The sequence below is a fragment of the Hyaena hyaena genome, unplaced genomic scaffold, assembly GCF_003009895.1.
Source record: "Hyaena hyaena isolate Hyena2069 unplaced genomic scaffold, ASM300989v1 scaffold_288, whole genome shotgun sequence".
NCBI lineage: Eukaryota > Metazoa > Chordata > Mammalia > Carnivora > Hyaenidae > Hyaena > Hyaena hyaena.
In genome coordinates, this window is record NW_024080922.1 from 145,276 (window position 1) to 169,822 (window position 24,547).

Consider the following 24,547-nt stretch of genomic DNA (forward strand, 5'->3'; position numbering starts at 1 on the left):
CTGCTGTGTGGACCCCAGACCGCAGACGCCCGCTGCAGTTTAAGGAGAGAACAGGCATTAGCCGTAACACCCTGTAGTCCATTCCTTGGGCTCAGAAGCACTGCAGTAGCAGGTTAGGAGTGGCTGGCTGAAGTGTATGTGGTTTCACATCCCAGTATAACCTGCATATCAGACACAGTGGGTGATGAGGGGCCGAAAACATAAAATGGCAAGGAGGGGTTCAAGGCTGGGCAGCAGCCTTTTCCCCACTGATGCCATCTGTAAATCTTCTTGTAAGAAAGTGATGTCATAATGGAAGGTCCAGGTGGAAGATAAGCCGTTGGCATGCTTCTCCTTCAAGAGCCATATCACATAGTCTCTTTTGATCAAACAATGTTCTCAAAAGAGGTCAAAATTATTTTAAAGAGAAGAAATGGATGGGTGGGGACAGGAAAAAGACAAAGAACCCTACCCCCAGAGATAAAATTATTCTGTGTCGCCAAAACTGCTTACATTCACTCTGATGGGAAAGAGTCAGAGGGTGCTGAGTGGTGAACCTGTGTAGAAAAGAGAGGAATGAAGCATGTGAAAACAAAGAATGTCTGAGAATTGTGCTTCAAATTAAACTATGCAGTGGTTGCAAATGAATGAATGAATGGATTGGACGAATGAGTGGATGTGTTGAGTTTGGTACAAAATGTCACTATCTTCCATGATCTCCCGGTTTGTGAGTTCGAGCCCCACATCAGGCTTGCTGTTGTCAGCCTGTCAGCCCAAAGCCCACTTCCCATCCTCTGTCCCCTCCCCCCACCCCTCCCCTGCTTCTGCTCTCCCCAAAATAAATATTTTATTTAAAAGTTCATAATGTTATTATTTGGGGTAAGGCTAAGCTGCTAAAACAGAGACAATAAATAGAATGGCTTAAAGCATACACAGTTGACCCTTGAACTGGTGCCAACCCTCCTCGCAGTTGAGAATCCACATATTAACTTTTGACTCCCCAAAACTTAACTACCAGTAGCTTACTGTTGGCTGGAAGTCCTACTGATAACAGTCTATTAACACATATTTGTATGTTATACACATTATATACTATATTCTTATAATAAAGTAAGTCAGAGAAAATAAGATATTATTAGGAAAACCATAAGGAGAACACATTTATAGTTCTGTTCCACGTTTCTATATATATGTTTAAAAACCCTGCATATAAAAGGATCCATGCAGTTCAAACCCATATGTCCAAGGGTCAACTGTATAAGTGAGTTTCTCTTTCCATGGTAGTCTTGAGGCGAGGAGCCCATGTCACAGGGGTGGATCTGTCAACAAGAAGCCAGAGGTCTTCTAAGCTGTGGCCGTTCCATTACTATTGGTACTATTCGTACCATTACTGTTGGTAATGCCTGCTGTCTCCTTCTCTTCCTTGTTTAGTCCATTACACTCAGGAAGTGTTGGGGGAAATTGTTTATTTTAACACACCTTTGCCAATATCTTTTGTAAAAAAAAAAAAAGCTTTTATATTATTATGTTCTTTAATTATATTTGCATCAAAAACTGGAGCTGCAGGTTTAGATAATTAAAAAAATGGAAAATGTCTCCCATGTAACCTAATTACCAAAATCACGCTAAACGATTAACTGAGTCTTCCTTTCTGTCATTAAAAAAAAAATCTGACTTTATATTTCAATTCAAATAAACTGTTAACATAGTTTGAGGAGTAGAATAAAAACCACTGAGAGATAAATGATGCAACAAATCTTGTAAAAGCAGCTAAGTCAGGATTAAAATGCTGTTGTGGTAGTACAACATTCTCGTTATGTAAATTTTTCTCATTTACTTATGCAACATAATATGCAGCTACAAGCCTAAGTTATTCATGAAGCAGAGGAGATGCTAAAAGGAATGTTACTCTTTTGGCACACATGTGCGCATAGGTATGCTGAACTCTGGTGTTGGGTAATAAATACAAATCATGTATAAAATTAAGTAATTTCATTAATATTGTTAGACACACTGATCAAACTTTTTCAAAGTACTTAATGAAAGAGTAAACATAGACTGGTAAAAATCAATTGGCCTCCTATCTAGTATAAATTGTAATTTTTTTTGCTAACATGAAATAGTACGTATTAAATATTTTATAAGATGAATTAAGTTCAGGACTGTAACTGGAATATTTTATATGCCTGGATAAATACGTCTTAAATAGCTTCTTGTGTAATGCATACCAAATCTATGCCTTAAATAGCTTCCTGTGTAATACATACCAAATCTCAAAAGAAGTCATGTAAAAATTTACCACAGATTTTGTCTGGTGAAACATGAAAAGTCGGAAAGCTCTCCTGTCCTGGCCCGTGCTGCTCTGGTTGTTTGGTGGTGGTTTTCTAACCAGTGAATTCATTCTAAGGATTGTTCTAGAGAGTAGCTGAAAAAAATTGCTTATGTTTTAAATACATGAGCCCAAAAAGCGTCATTTAGATGGTTAATATTTTGGGGCGCCTGGGTGGCTCAGTCTGTGGGGCGTCTGACTTCGGGTCAGGTCATGATCTCTCATGGTTCGTGGGTTCGAGCCCCAAGTCAGACTCTGTACTGACAACTCAGAGCCTGGAGCCTTTTTTGGATTCTATGTCTTCTTCTCTCTCTGCCCCTCCCCTGCTCGCGCTGTCTCTCTCTCTCAAAAATAAATAAAACATTAAAAAAAATTTAGATGGTTAATCTTTCTTACTGAGGCTCTGATTTTCCATCTCCAATCTCCCTCATGAGTAATTCATTCTTTTGGCAATCACTGAAGAGAGGGAAAGGGGAGGGAAGTGAACATCGCCAATAGTTTATGACACATGTATCTGATTTCAGAAGGTCCCCACAAGGACTAGCGTGTTCTACACCTGATGCCACAGTTCACCGTCAGCAGAGCAATGACTAAGACAAGAAAAGCCAGAAAGTTTTAGGGCTGGGAGTATGGTGGCTTGATTAAGCACACCCATTGTTTGGAGTCCTAGAGATTTTTACACCTTAGGTTAGTGCACCTTAGATTTAGAATAGGCGAGGGGTGTGCTTTTCTTTTGAGAAGCAGAAGGAGGGTTCTCCAAGCAAAAGTGACAAAGGAGACCCTGTGATATTAAGAAGGAGAACATCTGGGAAGCTGAAGATTGAGAAATGCATCAAAAGCGCCCATTTCCATGAAGCATTTGGACATCTTCACATGCACAGGTACGTCTGCTGGAAGACCACTACTCTCGAAGTCACTGATGAGTTTGAATTCATTCCTGCCTCTCTGCAGCCAGCCACTGGCCTGATTAGTTCCACCTTTTCTCATTCCTGCGTGTGCTACTAAAGAACACGGAAACTCACAGACATGCGTCTTCACTTGGTGCTTACTACCTGCCCTGTATCAGGTCCTGTACTAAATAAAGGTTGCACAGGGACAGGGAAAGACAGGCCCCTGCCCGTCGGTGATCTCAGCACAGCACTACCCCCGGGCACTGTGTGACATACTCAAAGCAGGAGCCAGAATAAACTCTGAAAGTAGAAGAGATTAAGGCTGTGAAGATGGGGCTAGATTAGGGAAGGCCTCACAGAGGAGGAGAGAGACCCAGAAGGATGATTGGATTTGCCCCACCTGGAGAAAAGCAAAGACCCTCCCCAACATCTGAAGCACTTGACCTAACTGTCAGACTGGATGATGTTTTGGAGATAACACTGCACAGGGATGGGTGGGTATGAGGTGTAGTGGGAATAGTGGCCAGAGGGAAGGCTGGTTCCCTAAGGGTACTCTTTGACATTAAGCATTGATCTCCCTGTATTTGTTTGCATGTCCCATTGGTGACAATCACAGGGCAGAGCACAGAGTCCCGAGGCTCAGAGAAAGCAGTGGTTCTCAGCTTCAAGTGTGTGTACATTAGATAGATGGGGGAGAAAGAGTGGTACAGAAGACTGGCTTCCCCCACTTCCACCGCTGAGTGGCCTAGGGTGGGATCCAGGCAGCCATAACTTTAAAAAGCATCCTTGATGAATCTAACATACATCTGGAGCTGAGACACAAGAGTGGGACATGTTGAGGAAAAAAACAGGGGAAGGAAATGTCCCTGGCAATGTGCACGGACAGGCCCTTGGAACTGTAAGGAAGCAGGAGGGCTCTGAGCACCAGGAAGGGTCCTGGAGCAGACAGTATGCACCAGATCAGGAAGTAGTTTTGATGAGGGCTAGAATTCTTGGTTTGGGCCATTGGTCACCCAGGTAGTTCTGAAATTACACACTTAAATGCTGACCATAATACCATTTCATCATTCATTCTGAGTATTCAAAGTCTCTTTCCCTTTACAGCTATGGTTTCTATAGCGAATCCTTCTCCATCTCTGGTAGCTCATCTTGTAAGGACCCATTGTGACTTTTTATCGGTGTATTTACCACTGTGGTTTCCTGGCCATGCAGAAGGATTTGCACATGTGCCTTGGTGGACACCCAGGCATTTCTTCTCCCCACTTGATTTTATCAGTAGGGATGTCTGCACTGCTGTGGGGATAACTTCAGAAAGACTGTAAGGTCCTGGGGAATCCTTGGCCATTGATTCCAACCGACAAATCACACCCACCTCCGGCTCCCGGTTTGAAATGAATGATGGTCTGTCAGTTTCTTAATATCGAGTTGTTAATAAACACAAAGGGCAAACGAAACCTGTCTCCTTCGATGCTGATTCCATCTGAAACATGAAAGTGCCCCAGACAGGACAGTATCATCACTGCACAGGGCCCTGGGTATTTAAGAAAGCTCAAGAACACAGTTGGGCACCCTCAATGTCTTCCTGTCACTTTTGTTAGCTTGGTAACAAGTGGCAACTTTGCCTTCAACTTCAAGTCTTTAACTTTGTATCATTTAGATTCCTTTTCTTTCACTTAAGGGCTGCAGGGAGGTCATCTGTCATCTTATTTCATGAATGTACATGGGTCAGGTACACAGCAAGAAAGAATCCCAGGCCAGATGTATCCATCTAAACCGAAGTCATTGCCAGTCATGTCTAGGTCACCAACCAGATGGCGCCAGTGTTTGGCCATTTGTAGTTGTCCCACTATTTACCTTCTCAGTAAGAGCTTCTCTTAATTCTTTTAGATTTTTTATTCCGATGATCCCTTCCTTTACCTCTGATCCAGTGGTTTTCAATTGAGCATTATTAGAATCCTCCAAGGGGCTTTTAAAAAAATAAGGATGTTCAGGTCTTAACCCAGAGCTTCTCGAAACTCTGGGGGTGAGAGCTAGATATGCACACATTTAAAAAATACCTATTGGCTTTCTGAAAGTGAGCTCCTAGGTAAAAATTCCTTCCTAATCCATTTAGTTTCCTCATTCATTCATCACATGCCTCTAACTGGCTCACCCCTAATTCCTCATTTCAAATTCACCCTCTACCTAAAAAGCCCATCTCTGACTCTTCAAGGCAGACAAATATGAACTCCAACATGAGTTTTAAAATACAATGGAGACTTCAAGTGATGAAGTTTGTGGTCAAGAAACTGGTTATTGTTTGGAATAATAAAAAACAGGAATTCTTTTCTTTTCCTTTTCCAAATGAAGTTTAATTGATAATTCAGCTTCAGGAATAAAAATAAGTTCTGAAATGAAGAGTATAAATATGTTTATTAAGTGTTTTTCAGAATTTATGTCTTTTCTTTCTTTATTTGCATATAGTGCTGATCCATTCTCTTGCCTGAATGTTGTAAAGAAATTAAAATTTTGGGTAGATGAGCTACCTATTCCCATCCTACAACACCACAAATCCCCTAGTAGCTTCAAAGGCAGAACACCTTCCCAGTTTTTCTGTAATGTTTATGGCTAGAATATAGCACCTGCTTGAAATAAAACAGGGACTTCAGAGTTCACCTAAACACGACCCCAAAGGTGTCTGACATTAAACTCATGGACTCGGATATTTTAGGAATTTGAAAACTACCATCTACCTACAAAAATGAAGCCCATGCAATTAAATTTATAAAGGCTGAAGGTTCTAAATGGGCCAATGTAGAAAAACGTATTAAGTTACCAGACAGTTATGAATGGAAAATATCACATTTCTCTTGATGGAAGTCTATAAAAATCTGAGGAAACAGACTGTAGGTAATGAGCACATTACTGCTTTTCTAGTAACACTTTAACTGCTGTTTGCAACTGTTTTTGCTTGTTTATAACTAATTTCCTGATCATTAAGGACTAAGATATAAAAAGAATTCCTGCTTTATTCTCTATGAACTATCAACAAGATGGAAGAACAGAGGGGGCGTTATGGCATATCGCAGCACAAGCAGAAAAATGAATGAACACTGACAGAATCAAGGCGGTGCTGGGAACACATGGGGTGTCCTCTGTGCGGAGGCTTTGGATGTGGACAGCACCAGACTCCCAACCTGTTAGGATGTAACATCTAATCCCAGCGTGGATGCACACCACAGGCTCACAGAAACACCTAGTCATCCCTGCTGCGCAAAGTGAATTTGGCCAAAGACATGTAAAACTTCTGCAGTGGAAGAACTTACCTCTGCCCCTGCTGAAAGGTAGGCCTTTCCTACTTTTTCCTAAGAACTCCTTCTCCTTACCAGGTCATAAAACCAGAGGCATAAGGCAGTTTAGCCTGGAGAGCTATACATGTCCCAGTCTCTGACCTGCTACCACAGACACTTACTTGAAAACAGAGCACTTATAGATGGAGGACCTGTACTCACAAGCTCTAGAAAAAGCATAGAAATGTGGACTCAATAAATAATCTTTAAAAACTTATTTTATCTAGTGCTTTTTTTCTTCCTCCCTGGCAATTAAACTGACTTTCCTATTTCCTGAGGAGGTCCCTACTTTGGAGGACTGTAAGGCATTGAAATCCACTAACTGGCTACATAGTCCTAAATACTGAAGAACTGACTATAGTCTCTACTTAAAAAGTTTTCAGTACTAATGATCTTTCGGGTAGTTTTTTTTATTCCCTGGACAATATTAAATGCAAATATGCCTGCTCTTTGGATGAGCAGTAAAGTAAAACACTAATTTCCCAAATATATTCCCCTAGGGATAATCATATAAACATATTAAATATGAAAAATATTTTTGAAAATATCAAACACTTGCCTAATTCATGATTCCCCCCCCCCCCCCGCCAATCTTGAATCTTAGGTAGTTTGTAATTTCCTGGTTTTATACTTTTCTTCTGTTCCTAAGGCCTTCTAATTTCATACTACAGGAGTAATTTGCTTTGTTTTATCAAAGAAACCAACAAAAACCTGCTATCTCATTGTATTTACCTAAAAATCCAGAAATAAAGAAACCTACTTACAAAGCACGCTACCTCATACGCCGTAGACCCTTAAATTTCAGCCAAGTTACACTGCTGTCAATCACTGAGCTGCAAAATATTTCTCTTTCTCTCTTAACTTAATAAAGCTTGTCAAAGGTTCCAAGAAACCAACTGCGACTTCAGCTTTTATTGCGTTCTGATGGGGTGAGTGGTTACAGAGCCCCAGCGTCACAGATCGCTCTCCCCATACAGGGCGGAGGAGAACGCGGTGTAATCCAGGGCGCCGGGCACGCTGCCTGGGCCGGAGTAGGCGGGCATCCTCTTGATGCAGTACTGGGCCTGATCTGGTGGCAGCTCCCGACGGAGCTCCTCTGCCAGGATGTACGGCTGGAAGAAAACACGCAAGTGCTGGTGAGATCAGTAGCAGAAAACACAGGATTATAAACGGTGTTAAGACTTACACACGGCCTGCATCTGTTTGATTTAAACAAAGGATAGAAGGCGGGATGGGGTGGGGAGTCTAACGGGGATGGTAGTGGACATGGACAGAAGGCTGCGTTCCACTCCTAAGAGTGTATCTGCAAGGTGATTTGTCTTATGGCCAGCAGGAAATTTAATATGTTTCATAAAGACAGAGGGAGGACACTCCCCGGTATTTCTCAAACTGAGCCATAATGCAAGGGGGAAATGCTACGGCCTAAGATTAGAACTGGAAAGATAGGGATAGTTGGTTTATATCACACACTGATGAGAATACAGGGATGGTTACTTAACGTGATCGTTCTCTTTTTTTAAACGTATGTGATATGTGTTTTTAGGAAATGGAGTCATTTTCCTACTTGGTTTATTAAAAAGCTAACTTTGCCACTGGAGAAAACCTCTTTTTAAAGCAAAATAAAATTGACATTTACAATGGGTTTTTTTCAAATGTAAAATGTCCAACAGGAAACAGGATAATTCTGGTAAACGAGACTGGTTGGGGGCACCTGGGGAGCTCAGTTGTTTAAGTGTCTGACTTCAGCTCAGGTCATGATCTCACGGTTTGTGAATTCAAGCCCCGCGATGGGCTCTGTGCTCACAGCTCGGAGCCTGGAGCCTGCTTTGGATTCTGTGTTTCCCTCTCTCTCTCTGCCCCTCTCCTGCTCTTTCTCTCTCTCTCTCTCTCAAAAATAAATAAAAATAAATAAACATTTTTTTAAAAAAGACTGGTTGGTAAGAGTAAAAAAAAATAAATAGCGAATATACTGTAACTTATAGTAGAGTTTCTTACAGTGCATTAGATGAGCTTTGCTTTATTATCTCCTCTCCCACTATCCTCACTCTCATGAAAACAGGATGAATTTTAAAACAAACATTAATTTTAGGATAGTTTATCTTGCCTGATGTTTTAAGGTAATAAGCATGGCTCTGCTGATGTTTTAACACCCTAAATTTCTCTTCCCTCTCAGCCAGAACACAGAGTAAAAGAATCATGTCCCACATTGAACTCATACATACTGAGATGTTATAGCTCGGGGAATGAGACTCAAGAATCTTGAACTTGCAATTAAATTCCTACTTCATTTCTAGCCCACACGCAATGAAAAGCCTGCCAATATTTTAAATGACCGAATGGTTATATTTAACTTTGCTCCCGTGGCTGGGCACAAAGTCGAGGTCATTGATCCTTAAGAAAAGGTTCCCAGTTCCATGGTAGCTGATTTGTGCTGTGTCTTCTTTCTGAGTCCTGTCTACCAACCCAGAACGTAAACTGGTGTTTAACCAGTGAAACACAAAAAAACCTCTACAAAATATGCACTTAGTTCTTCCTGTCAAATTCTCTGTAAGGCCCACACACAAATGCCAGCAACAGAGTGCCTGTGTTTTCTCTGTTCTGTGTTTGCCATTGTCAGGTTTACTTGCCGCTTTCTGAATTCAATGCTGATGTGGTACAAAATATCAGAGTGGTTTTTACTTGGCAACACTGTTTCTTGTTTTACTAAATAATGCCAGGGATTCCCAGAAAAGCAGAAGGAAATGTGTCACTGCAGACCTTATCAGAAGCCAGGATCCGGAAGGAGGCAATGACCTGCTCGGCCGTGTCCGTGTCTGCGGTCTCTCTAGTCATGAAGTCAATGAAGGACTGGAAGGTGACGGTGCCCTGTCCGTTGGGATCCACCAGGGTCATGATGCGGGCAAATTCAGCTTCACCCTGAGGCAAGGTTGCAAAGAAACATGTAATTCAACAGGACACAACCCTCAATGATGCCACTGTTCTGCTTTTACCTCCTGCAAATTCCATATCGTCTGAAAATTTAAATAGCGACTTAAGCTTATTGTCATGGAATGATGTTACAAGTTGCTTTAGCATCAAGCCATGTAGCTTTCAGGCCTTAACATACTTCCAGAAGAGGAATTCAGAGAGAGAGATGGGTCTTTTCTCGACTCTAACCAACAAGAGTAACATTGCTAAATGGAAGGCAGTTCAGAACATGGCTCTTGTGACTTTTATTTTAAGGGTCTGAGAGGAGTCAAAGCAGCTCATATTCAAAATACACATTAATGGGTAACAGAGAAGCCAGGGTGGACTGGCATTCTCTCAGCCCCTGGGGAAATACAAGAGTTTTCTTAGTTGATTTATTACTAAAAAAGTTTCTACCTTCTAAAATATTAGCAGGAAAAGCACTTGGGAAATCATCAGGCTACTAAAAACCAGTGAGGTGTATGCACTTTATAAATGGATGAACTGGGCAGTATGTGAATTACATCTCAATATGGCTGTTAACAATCATCAGAACGGGTGCCTTGGTGGCTCAGTCAGTTAAGCATTCGACTCTTGATTTCAGCTCAGGTCTCCATCTCACAGTTCATAAGATCCAACGTCGCACTGGGCTCTGCGTTAACAGTGTGGAGCCTGCTTGGGATTCCCAGTCTCCCCCTCTCTCTACCCCTCCCCTGCTCATTCTCTCTCAAACTTTGCCCCTCAAATAAATAAAAATTTTTAAAAACTTTAAAGAATAAACAAAAATCATCAGAAAACTTCACGTTCTCTTCCTTTACTAGAAAAAAAATCTGACCAATTATTAAATAAAGATACATGTTCTGGCTCTGTGAAATTCTTTTTATATAGCAGCAGGCAAGGCTTCAAAAATATCCTATACAATGAAAGTGCACTGATCCCAAACGTGCCATAATTTAAGTGAGTCACCTCCTAGAAGTCCAAAGTCAACAAAATACCGAATCTTAGCAAAATTTTCACTTCTGTCTTACCAAATCATAACCCATGGAAATCAAGCAGGCTCGGAAGTCCTCATGATCCATCAGGCCATTCTTCCTCTGGAGACAAACAAAAAGAAAAAAGAAGCTGAGTGTTGGGGACAAATCGAAGAAATGTATATGACCAAGTGAACAGAATCCAGTAAGAAGAAGGCCATGTTGAGCCCTCCCAAAGAGACTATAAACTTATAAAGGGATGGAGCTAACACAGGAATGTTACAAAATAGTTTCTTAAAAAGGAAAAAGGAGGTTGGTGGGGCGGGGGGGCGCCTGAGTGGCTCATTCAGCTGAGCGTCTGACTTCAGCTCAGGTCATGATCTCACAGTTTGGGAGCTGGAGCCTGTGTCGGGCTCTCTGCGGTCAGCCCACTTCGGATCCTCTGTCCCCTTCTCTCTCTGTCCCTTTCCTACTCGTTCTCTCTGCCTCTCTTGAAATAAACTTAAAAAAGGAAAAGGAAAAAAGAGGAAAGGGGGATAACCACCAGACAAAAATGAAAGGAGACTAGAAAGTAGAAGGAGAAAAAAAAAAACACCCAGTGCCCAAAGCATGGCCCAGTCAGGAACTAACTACTGCCACCTACCGATGACAGATCCTTAACAGTCTGGAAAAATCCTCATGCTCTCCTGGCCCCAGGCGGTCCTCTTTGTGAAGCTTCCCAAAGACACCAGAATTCCTAGAACTCCCACAATGGCAGAGTGACCCCCAAACTACTCTCAGGCTTGTGGGCCAGATGGAGCGGCCCGTCCACGCCTCAGACGGCCACGCTCGGAAATGCAGGGGGCATCTGCACAGATCAGCGTCCAAGAAGGCCCAAGTGGACGACGGCTGTCACAGCCTAGGAAAGGCTGGGTGAGGACAAACAGCGCCCTCAGCTCTACGGACCCCAAGGAGTCCCCACAAAGCCCTGGACGTAATAGGAAGTGTATACTGTGCTGGAGGTTTTCTTGAAAGTATTGAGGGGAGAGCTAAGGTTCAAACATCAATATAAACTTAAAAATAAGAAAACACCTTTAAGGTTATTTTCTGGCGTTTTCGCTTACCCGTGAAATGACCTTTATGTTTTCACGCTGGCACTTGGGCCCAGTCACTGGCCGGCCCTCCCAGGGACATCTGCTAGTGTGATGCTTCCCTACCTCACTGCCACTCTGTTTCATGCTGACTTCCCTTCATTCTCTTCCTCTGGTTCTTCAGCCTCCCTCACATGTAGCTAATTGCCCAGTCTGGGCCCTTCCCTGTTCCTGCTGTCCAGGCTCTCCTGCCACAAACACCATCACGTGAGGACCCCCGCAGGGCTCAGCCCTGAGCCCTAACTGGGTTGCCAGCTGGCCAGGGCACCTCTTCCTGCAATGCTCACTCCACTTGCACGGCACCCATGTTCTCGTGCCTTCGAGGCTTGGAAAGTCCACGTGGTTTGTAATCTCTCTCCTCTGCACCCCAATCCCGTGGTTATGTTCTCCCCGATTTCTGTCTCAGTGAGTCTCAGCTCTGCTCTCTTGTCCTGACTCGTACGTCTGCTATTCCCCCGCCCAGGAGCTCCTGTTCTTCTCCTCTTCCTTCTCCAGGAGCTTCGGTCCACACACCTCTGCTCACTTTCTCTCCCCGCCCCTCCCCTCCCGTCCCGTCCAGTCCATGGTAGCCACAGTGGCCAGGCATGTTTCTCTAGAACACAGCCACGATCAGGTTACATTTGTCCTCTAAAAGCCCAGTAAGAACTCCCTCAGGGCACACCCGCCGTGTCCTCTGCCAGTCCTACCCTTACTATTTAATGAGACGACGCAGCAACGTTCCTGACACCTCTCCCAACTAAGTTCAAGCAAACTCCATTTCCTCCACGACACACACTCCTCAGTATTTACACCAGTTTTACACCTGGGGCGTCTGGGTGGCCCAGTCAGTTAAGTGTCTGACTTTGGCTCATGTCATGATCTCGCTGTTTGTGAGTTCGGCCTCCACGTTGGGCTCTGTGCTGACAGCTCAGAGCCTGGAGCCTCTCTCTCTGGCCCTCCCCATGTTCTGTCTCTCTCTCTTTCTTTCTCAAAAACAAATAAACATTTTTTTAAAAAGGCCTTGGGACATCCTGCATTGCCCTCCTTCGGACTTTAGTTGCAAAAGACAATCTCATTATCTTGGATTCAAATAAATGTGCTTTTTCCTGTGAGGTGGCCCCAGCGAGCGAGAGAGGTCCTCCAAGGAGCGCAGCTGGGTTTGTGAGCGAACAGGGATCCCTGACGTGGACCCGAACACCTGGCTCAGGCCACCCATGGAGCATGTTCCTACACAACAAAGCGGTGCTCACAACGTGCTAACTTCTGTTAGGTTATGCCTCAGGCCTCAGTCAGAGGTGTGCAGTCTGAAATCTTCACCAGGTCTGAATTTGGGGCGCAGCCCAGACGCATTCAAGAACCACTTACTGATCACTGTAAAGCATACGCAGCATCCTGTTCAGGGGATGGGGACATCCTTTTTTAGGGGATCTTTACCAAATGGAACGCAGAAGTCCCTTTTAGCCATTATGATAAGCAAATTGGGAATTTTCTTATAAAGAATTGGTTTTACCATGAAAGACTCTTGAATACTGAGAAATGATGGGTGTGGGGGAGGGAGGGGGAAGATGGGCATGGAGGAGGGCACTTGTGGGGATGAGCACTGGGTGTTATATGGAAACCAAGTTGACAATTAACTATTTGTAAAAAAAAAAAAAAAAAGAATTGGTTTTAGGAACACCTGTGTGGCTTGGTCAGTTAAGCGTCAGACTTTTCACTACAGTTCATGGGTTCCAGCCCAGTGTCAAGTCTCCATGCTGACAGTGTAGAGCCTGCTTGGGATCCTCTCTCTGTCTCTCCTTCTCTCTCTCCCCCTCCCCAATGTTCTCTCTCTCTCTCTCTCTCTCTGTCTCTCTAACCCTCCCTGACTCGCATTTTCTCTCTCTCTCAAAATAAATGGATAAACTTAAAAAAAATCGAAATTGGGGGGCAACTCAGTGGCTCAGTTGGTTAAGCATCCAACTTCAGCTCAGGTCATGATCTCACAGTTTTTGAGTTCAGGCCCCGCATCGGGTTCTGTGCTGACAGCTCAGAGCCTGGAGCCTGTTTCTGATTCTGCATCTCCCTCTCTCTCTGCCCTTCCCCGACTCGTGCTTTCTCAAAAATAAACATTAAAAATCTAATAAATAAATACATAAATAAATTATCATAATTGGTTTTACTCAATATTGTTCAAATAAAAATACCAGGTAATATTTTAGAAGCAGCACTTAACTCTTTATATGCCTTTACCATGAAAACGATCATCATTCTGTTGGTACATCTTCCTTAAAACACGTCAGGAGTCAGTTTTATTAATTAAAAAATTAAAATAAGCAAACAAATTAAATTTTATATGTCAAGATGGTAGGTTAGGTTTTCATTAGGTGCTTTATCTATCTAAGTAGTTACTGAGGAATTGTATCTCAGAATTTTGATTTTGAGTCTTTAGAAAAGAACTAAGTCCAACAACCACACTTCATCAAGGATACACTTTCACTTAGAACAAATCTAGCTTTGCCATCAACTACAAAGGAATCCGTCAGGTGGCCTGCATAAACCACACATGAACCTTGACTTTGAATCATCTTGAGCAACATCAGAGCCTAGCACTTCATCTTTGGTGGCTTCACATTAATCATCCTGTTTCCCTGTAATTTTTACTGGGTGTTAACACTTAAACTACTAGCATGAGTATTACTTCAAATGCATGTTTTAACATCCCCAGTATTGCTTTTCGAGTAACTACAGGAAGATGTAGACATACCCTGTCAAAGTGGTTGAAGGAGGCCCTGAACTCATTCATCTGCTCCTGGGTGATGCCCTTGGCGTCTCTTGTCAGGATCTGGGTCTCCACTTCATTGATGGTTCTGGCGATGGTCGTCAGCAGCACCTCCCACCCAACACGAATGTGCTACCAAAGCAAAAAGGAAATGATCAGCCCTGGATCTTACCAGTGCATCAATCTTGTCTCCTCATTTTCATAGCCAGAGAGCAGACTCAAAGGGAGAAAAGCAGGAATTACTAAACTCTTTCATTATTTATACTTATTTCATTCTATTTTTTACTCTTTCTAAGAGTCTGTAGTGGAAACTGCTCAGAAGTGAGAGTGTGGGTTCTAATAGCACAACTGGCACTTTGTAAACAAAACATACAATACAGAGTCTATCTGTCATTACAAATATCTTTCCATTTACCAAGTAGCAGGACAGGTCCTGGATTGCACTGCTGGCTACAAGGAGAGTAAACTGGGCCAAACTGGTAACAATGTTAATTAACCATTTGTTTTGGCTTTCAAAGCAGTGCAATCAATTCACTGTCATGATGATGATAGTGATGATGGTGGTGGTGGTGGTGGTGGTAGTGGTGGTGGTGATGGTGGTGGTGGTGGTGGTGGTGATGGTGGTGGTGGTGGTGGTAGTGATGGTGGTGGTGGTGGTGGTGGTGGTGATGGTGGAAACTAACAATTTTACAGTGCTTGATATACTTCACAAAGCTTCTACACATATAGTGACAGGGAAGGCTTGAAGATCCCTAACTTCCACAGTACAGAACTTCACAGGAACAGACACAGACAACTGTGTGTGGAGGGGAACACCCCAAGAGAAGGTGAAATGGTCACAACTAGAAGCAACAACAGCAACCCAGGCCGGTGTGGCAGCCGTACCTCCATGGTGTAATTGGTGTGCTTGTTGTCAAAGACCAGGGCCTCCTGGATGAGCTGATGGTCTCCCTCCAACTTGTCGATGTTGTTCTTGTAGTTGATGATGTTGTGCTCATACTGCTTCAGCTGGTTCATCTGGTCTTCCAGCGCTCCTGTGATCTGGATGGAGCTCCGGGCAATCTCCTGACGGAAGAAAGAGGAGGGAAGAAACGGGTGAGTGTAGAGGCCACTACAGATGTCACGCCAGTGTTCAGCAGCAGCAAAGTCAATGGATTATCTCAGGTGGGGTAGGAAATGGGGCGGACCATGGTGTGAAAGCAGCTCTGGTTATAATTCATCTAGAGGGTGGGGAAAGTCAACTGAGATCCAGAAAAGCAAAGCAAGAAGAGGGGTGAGTGTTATCTCACCCTCCTTCCCCTAAACATCTAAGTCTCCCCGGGTCAGCACCACCCTGTTCTTCAGGAGTGGGGGGTGATGTATGTGTGAAACGAGCTGCCAGACAGATGTAAGACCAGCCAAATGTCTTATAATTTTATATGTTCTCCCTTTAAGAAAGGTTACATTTTATCCTCAAAAGGGAGGTTGGGAGAAACACAAGAAGGGCAATATATGTATGTCTCTTGGCTGCTCTTAGTGATAAGATGAACCCAGAAATCAGTGTCATCCAAAGATCACTTTCCCTTAAGTGTTCTGAAAGTGCACAGTATTTGTTTTATTTTTTAAAAAAAATTTAAAGTTTATTTTGAGACAGAGATAGCACGTGTGAGGACGGGGCAGATAGAGAAGAAGAGACAGAAGAGAACCCCAAGAGGCTCCCAACACAGGGCTCAAATCTGTCCAAACCAAGAGTTGGACACTTAACCAACTGAGCCACCCAGGAGCCCTTGAAAATACAAAGTCTTTGTGACTCTTCACATGTCCTCCTTAGGGACAGAGGGTTTAAAATCTACATCCCACAGAAGCTAAACACTGAGAAAGAGCCCCATCATCTTTAATGACAAAATGGCGGATGGCAATAAGAACAGCCTGGTCCCCCATTACTGTGCCCCCCATGCACTGCACCAATGGCCACAGGCTACAAAAGCTCAGGGACCCCAAAGAGTAAAGCCTAGCATGACATGAAGGGCCCTCATGGCCATGAATGGGGCAACCAGGGGCAGGAGAGAAGTCATTGTTGGGTCAACTCAGGGACTAATTCTGAGGCTGGGGAAAAGCTCTCTGTGAAGGGCACCACCCTACCTCCATCTTGTTCTGGATCCACGGCCCGATGGCATTGGCCTGTGCAGCAAACTGGCGCCGCAGGCGCTCATTGGCATGTTGGCGGGCCAGCTCCTCCTGCAGGGACTGATCCCGGATGGGCACGAGCTGCTTCACCTGTCAGGGACCAAGGGCAACAGCAATCAGAGGCTAGCTTTCAACAGGAGTGACCGAGATATGTGCTAATAGTCCAGAGTGGAGGGGTGGAAACAGACGGAAGGGGAGGGGTAAGGGTGGGGAGGAGGGTGAAGAGGGGGATGGGGAAGGTAAAGGGGAGGGGAGGGGGTGTCCCCACTACAAGAACTAAAGGGAGAGCTTGGTCTAGTCCTAACAGCCACCCAGTGCCTGCCGAAAACCTGGGTGCATCTGCCTCAGGGACACGGATATTCTCCCAGCCAGGGGTTCCCGCCTATAGCACTAACCCCACCCAGGTCCAGAGTGCAGAGGATTTGTGCACTTGACTGAGGGAAAGCAGACATCTTTATTTGCAATAACTCTAACTGAAAGTTAGTGTTTCCTTCGATTATGAATGTGGGCAGCAAATCCACAGTAGTATTTAGCAGTACTATGACTTGATCACAGTAGAAATCACAGACGTTCTCATATAACGTTAGTTATTGCCTGCTTCTCAAAATAGCGGGTACATGCATCCCTGCTTCAAAATGATCAGGTTTGCTGTTAGACCTTGGTTTTAAATGTGTTAGTACAGGGGCACCTGGTTGGATCAGTCAGTTAAGAATCTGACTTCAGCTCAGGTCATGATCTCATGGTCTGTGGGTGGTCTGTGGGTTAAAGCCCTGTGTTGGACTCTGTCCTGACAGCTCAGAGCCTAGAGCCTGGAGCCTGCTTCAGATTCTGTGTCTCCCTCTCTCTCTTCTCCTCCCCATCTGTGTTCTATTAAAAATAAAAAAAATTAAAAAAAATTTTTTTAATAAGAAAATGTGTCGGAACAAAAGCACATACATTACTATATTGCAGCCTTTTAGGGTTTTTTTTATTTTTTTAATTTTTTTTAATGTTTATTTATTTCTGAGAGAGAGAGAGGCGCAGCGTGAGCAGGGGAGGGTCAGACAGAGAGGGAGGTACAGAAGCCGTAGAAGGCTCCAGGCTCTAAGCTGTCAGCACAGAGCCCGATGCAGGGCTCAAACCCACGAACTCTAAGATCATGACCTGAGCTGAAGTCGGACACTTAACCAACTGAGCCACCCAGGTGCCCCTTATTTTTTTAATTTTTTAAAAAATGTTCATTTATTTTGAGAGAGGCCTCAATCCAGTGAGCACAAGCTGCGGGGGGGTCAGAGGGAAAAGGAGAGACAGAATCCCAAGCAGGCTCCACACAGCACTGAGCCCAACATGGGGCTGAGTCCCATGACTGTGAGATAATGATCTGGGCTGAAATCAAGAGCTGGATGCTTAAGTGGACTGAGCCATGCAGGTGCTCCTATTGCAACTTATAAAAACCATTTTAATGCCTATATTTTAACATAATTTGTTTCTGTTGCAACCTTAAGTGTTTTTATGAATTTACAAACATGATTATCAGAAGGGATCCACAGGCTTCCGCAGGCTGCCGAAGGGACTGAAGACACACAAAATAAGTTAAGGCCTTCTGCTGGGCTTGTGAGGTTTTCTTTATTTTTGTTTTTTAACATTTATTGATTTTTGAGAGAGAGAGTACGAGGGGGGAGGGCAGAGAGACAGAGGGAGACAAAGAATCCAAAGCTGGCTCCAGGTTCTGAGCTGTAAGCACAGAAGCCTGATGTGGGGCTTGAACCCATAAACTGTGAGATCAGGACACGAGCCAACGTCAGACACTTAGCTGACTGAGCCACCCAGGTGCCCCTCATGAGTTTAACTCCTATCTAATGTTGACTGCAGGAAAGTAATCTACCGGCCATCTCTTTTGTTCCATTTGTACACTGTAATCTGCACTTTCCTGCCGCACCTGAGTTCTCTGTGAACCCAGAGGCCCCACCTCAGAAGTCTTTTTTGGGTCTTCTGCAAAACTGTTTCCAAAGATATTACCATTCATAATGTCCCTTTCACAAAACTCCATGTCTCCAATTTGCTTTTTAACTTTGTGCTGGGAGAAATGTTTGTCCCACTAGAAGACATGACAGATTTCCCTTTTCTTCAGAGGAACTACTTAGCCTAACATCTTTCCCTTTCCATGTCGGCTGTCAGAGGCTGGAGCTAAATTTGAAGCTCAAATGCAGTAAGACGGTCCCTGACTCAGATAAACACTCTCCTTCCCATACCTGTTCTTCTCCTCATTTGCATTATTGATACCTATACACTTATTGCACGCATGTTTTTATATGAAGCCACCTCAAATCCACTTGGATTTATTCCTTAGAAGCCATGTAATAGCATACACACATAGGTAGGCTACAACTTAAGCTGTGAAAATATATTTTTCTTAAGCACAAGACAAAAAGGCTCAAATGATCCCATGTGGACTATAATTAAATCAGTGGACAGTTTCCCAAAATCTAAAAGGCTCTAAGTTAGCAGGAATACTTTCCCTCCCTAGTTTTCTGAGCGATTTTTCTGTATTTAAAATTCACACACATTTGGGATATGTCTATCCCATATTCTAAAAATTCTTTAATGAAGTTCTTACCGTAGGCAAGCTTGAGTGCACCAAATTTCCAGTGGGGGGTTTAAAAATAGTTTCCCTTATGGTATTAGCATCCTGGCCTACACTGATTTTGCCAACATTCTGTAAGATTTTCCTTAAGGAAAAACATTTCTCCTTTCCTTCCTTATAAACCAAGGCTGCCGAGTGGCATTTAAGAGTTTAACTCATTTCATCTGTTAGAAACAAGACAACTGACTCAAAATGGAGTCACTTAGGCTATGCCCCATGTCACCAGAGACTCGATTACAGTTTTAGGTCGCTCAGGAATGGAATATTAAACTGGTCAATCACCTGATCAGCACTAGTTAGGTCATCTGCCTGACAGACAGATCCCCACCAGCCCCTGAAGGAAAGTAATCTCACAATAACCAACTGGCTTTTTTTTTTTTTTTTTTTTGCCTACTATAATCTCCTTGTTCCTGCTCCCCTCTGCCCAAAAAAGTCCTTCACTTTGTACAGCTCGCCAGAGCTCCTTCATAACTGCTAGATGGGATGTTTCCAGGATTCAAATCGATTTTGGCTCAAATAAACTCTTAAAGTTTTACTGTGCCTCAGTTTATCTTCAAACATATCTGTGACGTTCGGGGCGAGGCAAAACCCTAATCATGATGCAAATCAGTCACTCTGGTTCTCCCAAGTGTTCACCTCTTCCCTCAGCCTCGGCTTCAGGAGTGTCAGCCTGTCCCACAGCCGGTTCTCAGTCACCTACCTTGTCCCACCTGGCCCGGAGCTCGTCCATGGTCACAGTGCTGTAGGGATTGCTGGAGCTGATTCTGATGTTGTAGCTCTGGATCACCTTCTCCACCTCGTTCTGGATGGCCATGATGGACTGCCGCTCACTGTCCGCCTCGGGCAGCGTGGCCTTGAACTGCTCGTGGGCAGTGATCAGACTCTAACCCAGAGACGGAAGTGGGGAAAACGTTATTACAGCGTGAATTTTACAGGCTTCAACGTTACCTTCGGCACACATGCAAATGCTTTTTATAAATGCAGGAATCTGTGCGGGAAAACAAATTCTGGATGTTTTAGAAAAGCTATTTTATGCAGAGAAGTTCATCAGTAATGGAAAAAAAGACACCAGGATGACTAAGTTATGGATAGTAATCCAAAGTCTTCAAAAACATTTTCTTTTTTTTAAAAAAATCATGTTTGATTTCACTATTTTTTATTTTATTTAGTGTCTATTTATTTTTGAGAGACAGACAGCATATGAATAGGAGAGGGGCAGAGAGAGAAGGAGACACAGAATCCAGAGCAGGCTCCCAGCTCTGAGCGGTCAGCACAGAGCCCAACACAGGGCTCAAACCCACAAACTGTGAGATCATGGCCTGAGCTACAGTCAGACGCTTAACCGACTGAGCCACCCAGGCACCTCTGTTTCCACAGCTACTGTTTAGGTCTTACCCTCCACTGACACCCAGAACTTAGCTGCCCTTCCTAACCTTTGCAGTCCAACACGAGAACGTAATGTTTGCGGTCTTTATATTTAAAGACCACCAGGAAATACATCTCTACTTCTTAAAAAGAAAAGGCCACAAAAACCAATTCTTTCCTCTACGTCTTTTCAAACCTCCATGGGGGCATCTGGGGGGCTTAATCAGTTGAGCATCCGGCTCTTGGTTTCATCTCAGGTCATGATCTCTCAGTTTTGTAGGTTCAAGCCCCGTGACAGGCTCTGTGCTGACAGTGTGGAGCCTGCTTGGGATTCTCTCTCTCCCTCTCTGTACCTGCCTCCCCCCCCCCCCCCAACACACACACACTCTCTTTCAAATTAAGGAAATAAATTTTTTTAAAAAGCCTCTCCTCTGGCCCTAACATATAAGACCTCGGCCCCTTGGTTCTGGTGTCTGAAGCTGCCACAGAGCCACCGTGTGCCACACTAACAGTTACTTTAAGTGCTGCAATAGGTAGATTGACCTTTCCCCAAACAAAGAAACTACTTCATGCACCAGGTATGGCTTCCACAACAAACAAGAGGTCTCGCTTATTCCAGAAATAAAGGATTTTAGATTGCTAACCTCTGCTTAAAGGGCACAGGCAAAAAACCCAGCATTCAACAAAGTAATTTCTTTCTCCCTCCCACCAGGTGCCAATCCTTCTAGAACCCTTCTGGGCAGGGAGAGGTGGGTCCAAATCCCAACCTTCAGCATTCCTTTACATTTGGATTCTTTCTGATGACTATCTATTTTATAGAAAGAAGAATTTGAAATTTTTTTCCTTTCTATTCCATTGTATGTCAAGTTCATTGTACACTGGTCTCTTAATAAACTGGGTCCTGGGTATTTGAGAGTAATTCTCCTCCCTACTGTGACTAGTGAAAAGCCTTATTTACAAACTTTGAAGTTCTAGAAATCAGAAGCAGAGCTTTTTGGTTTGTGGGAGACATGGGGTGCTGCTTTGTGGTTTCTTATGCTTTATGATCAGCAAAAGTATATAGAGCTTAGTAAACAGTCATATGGATATATTTGCAAAGCACCTGGGGCACCTGGGTGGCTCAGTCAGCTGAGCACCCAACTTCAGCTCAGGTCATGATCTCAAAGTTTGTGAGTTTGAGCCCCACATTGGCTCTGTGCTGACAGCTCAGAGCCTGGAGCCTGCTTCGGATTCTGTGTCTCCCTCTCTCTCTGTCCATCCCCTGCTCATTCTCTCTCTCTCTCTCTCTCTCTCAAAAATAAATAAACGCTAAAAAAAAATTTTTTTTTAATTTGCAAAGTACTTAACTCAGCAGCCAATAAGCTCACAACTTTCCGTGGATACCTCCCAAGAGCATATAAATTTTGTTTTACTCAATGATTCCACAGTATATTTTAAAAACAGGCCTTTTAGATGTATTCGCCATTGTGTGATTGATATTAACTTAGCTGCAGCCAAGAGCAGTATACCCCTTTTTAAGCTAAAGGTCAAGGGGTAATTTGGGCTTCCTAGCTATGCTTTTTTTGGGGAAAAACAAAAACAACAACAAACAAAATCAAAATCAAAAAAAGAAAGAAGAAACAAAACAGAACAAAAAAAGAATTCTAAGTTTTAAAAACTTCAGTTCGTTTCTAGCACAGGGAGAGTCCAGGGGTCCCGCTGGGGGCGGGGGTACCTGGATCTCCTCAATGCTGTGCACGATGAACATGTCCTGTAGGTCCTCCATCGCGCCTTCCATCCAGTTGTTGAACGGGGCGGCTCTCTTAGCAAACTCCAGGTGAAGCTGATCGATGGTTTCGAGCAATTTCTCAGTTCTCTGGAGATCAGTTAAACAGGAGTGTTACCGTAGATGGATAACAACTTTTCTCCAAAGACAGAAACATGAATTCCAGGACAGTGACCTCGCATCTGACACTGTGTTCATCACAACGCTCTCACCACCAGCACGTGTAACAAAGATTAGCCAACGTGCAACGATGAAACTGAGCCCTGCGGTCCCTGGAGCGCCTTCTGAATCAGAACGGGATTTAATAACATCCAGAGCAGCCTTGTTGCGAAAGAATGCTCTGCTACACACTGAAGCAGTACCTTTAAGGTCAGATCTGATTCCCTAATGAAGCCAGCCAGAACATTCAGGGCATCTTCCTCATTTTACAGACAACGGTGTGCAGAGAAGACACACGCCATTCCCAGAGGTCACCTGCCCAGGTGAAGACAGAGGAACTACAGTTTAATGTTCCTGAATCTTCATTCAGGATTTGATACAGAGATCTTTGCCTTTCTGGGCATGTGGAAGGACATGGCTTCCAACCACAGAGAACACTGTAACTGTTTCATGTGGCAGAGATGACATGGGTAGACAGGGAAAATGCCAAGCATCCCCTATCTAGAAGTCTCCCATAGTTATCCATTTTTTCCTTCTGTTCTAAAATCTTTGAGGGGGTCTCTGTTTTTCTCTCAACCTTCCTTTCTTTGGGTAGATAGGTTAACAGTCATTTGGGATCTAGGAAGCTCAATATCACGTATTACAAAAGTGTCATCAGATTCAGAAAAGTTCCTTCTCAGTATGTGTATGCATCTTCCATAGGGATAGACAATGAGGTACAGCTAACTACAGCCTCTTCCTGCTGCTTATCCAAGTCTTCTACTTGAATAAGGCCAAGTTCATCCTAGATCTGTTTCATATCCCTTTTTCCTCCAACATTTGTTGCCTTTTCCCTTTCCCCACCCACAAGTGAAGTTCTTCCTGATTCCCTGACTCAGCCACAGCTCAATTTATTCTTTAGAGAAGGCCCTTTGGAAATTTATTATAATCACTACCTGACACAAAATGGATTTATACCATAATCTTATTACCCCTGGATTTCTTTTTTTAATTCAAAAGTATGCTTCGCTGAAAAAAAATGCTACACTGAAAACAAAAACTATGCTTTTCTGGGGGGAAATAAAGCATTCTTCACTGCTCTATGGATAAATACGGTAGAAAGCCACCAACTATGCATCTCCCACTCTCTCCTGTTTTTCCTGTTCATGAGTGGCTCCTTTCATGGCTTCTTTCATGTTCTGCACACATCATGCCTAGGAAAAAACAAAATCAATAACGGGAACTTAAGAGCTTCTATGAGAAGATTTCATGTCAACAGGTGGCTGGCATGATTTCGTGTCAACAAGCTTCACCTCCAAGGCTTCTCTCCTCTTCTGAGTAAGCGTCCCCAATCTGTCCCACTGGTCACAGATTTTCTGGCACCGGTCGTTGACATTCACAGCATCATGATAGTCCAGTTCACTATGAGAAGTGAAAACAGAGATTAACTTTCCCTGATGCTGTGAGGAAAATGGACACAGGGTCAAAATAAACAAATTTTTTTTTTTTTTTTTTTTTTTTAGTATTAGAGATCTGAGAGAAAACTGGCAAGGTGTTTTGGGGGTTTTGTTCATCACCACCACTGCAAACAGGATCATTACTCTTTGAGAAATTACAAGAAAAAATAGTCAAACTCTTGCTGGTCAAACAGTTTTCCCGAATAGACAGAAATGCTGTCTTCCCAGTGCCCCAAGCTAACTCCATTCTCCCTTGGTTTTCTTGGCCAGGACCTCAGAGTATTATTTTTAAGTAATAAATGGACCTGTAAATGAAGCCAACCATCTGACCTGGAGGACAGTCCTGTGGGCCGCCTGAAGCCACAGTGACTGGAACATCAAAGTGAGTCAAGGGGGTGGGAGCTATCAGCTTGCACCTCATTGTGTCCTTGGCTCCCCTCAAAGGGCACCGGCCTCACAGCTGGGATGGAGCACCATGTCCAGAAGGGGCGCTGTGGCCTTATCTAGCATTGCAAGGACTTTGAAAAACTAGCAGAACAGAGCCCTTCCTCTTCCTGACAGAAGTTCTGACTTGTCTAATGCCACTGGTGTGACAGTTAAGAACAAAATGACTTCTTGCTAAATAACTACTCTTCCTCACCATGCATCCTAACAGGACCTTTGTAAGGTGAAGTAATCTGAACTTAGCATTAATGTTTTTTTGTTTTTCTGAGAGAGAGAGA

At 43.6% G+C, this 24,547-nt stretch overlaps 1 protein-coding gene across 3 annotated transcripts in view; it reads right to left on the reverse strand.

The window, feature by feature from the left end:
• Positions 1 to 7,424: 7,424 nt before the first annotated feature.
• The window catches only part of ACTN2 (actinin alpha 2), a 72,807-nt gene continuing 55,684 nt past the window's right edge, over positions 7,425 to 24,547 (reverse strand). For 2 of the 3 annotated variants that reach the window (XM_039247190.1, XM_039247191.1), the window contains 9 exons: positions 23,682 to 23,790; positions 22,180 to 22,320; positions 19,801 to 19,983; positions 16,433 to 16,567; positions 15,197 to 15,376; positions 14,297 to 14,443; positions 10,502 to 10,567; positions 9,285 to 9,443; positions 7,481 to 7,639 (listed from right to left, as the gene is read on the reverse strand). In XM_039247190.1, coding sequence (XP_039103121.1) covers positions 7,481 to 7,639; positions 9,285 to 9,443; positions 10,502 to 10,567; positions 14,297 to 14,443; positions 15,197 to 15,376; positions 16,433 to 16,567; positions 19,801 to 19,983; positions 22,180 to 22,320; positions 23,682 to 23,790 — 1,279 coding nt within the window. Of the gene's footprint in view, positions 7,640 to 9,284; positions 9,444 to 10,501; positions 10,568 to 14,296; positions 14,444 to 15,196; positions 15,377 to 16,432; positions 16,568 to 19,800; positions 19,984 to 22,179; positions 22,321 to 23,681; positions 23,791 to 24,547 lie in introns of all 3 variants that reach the window. The other variant, XM_039247189.1, reaches the window with a different exon arrangement.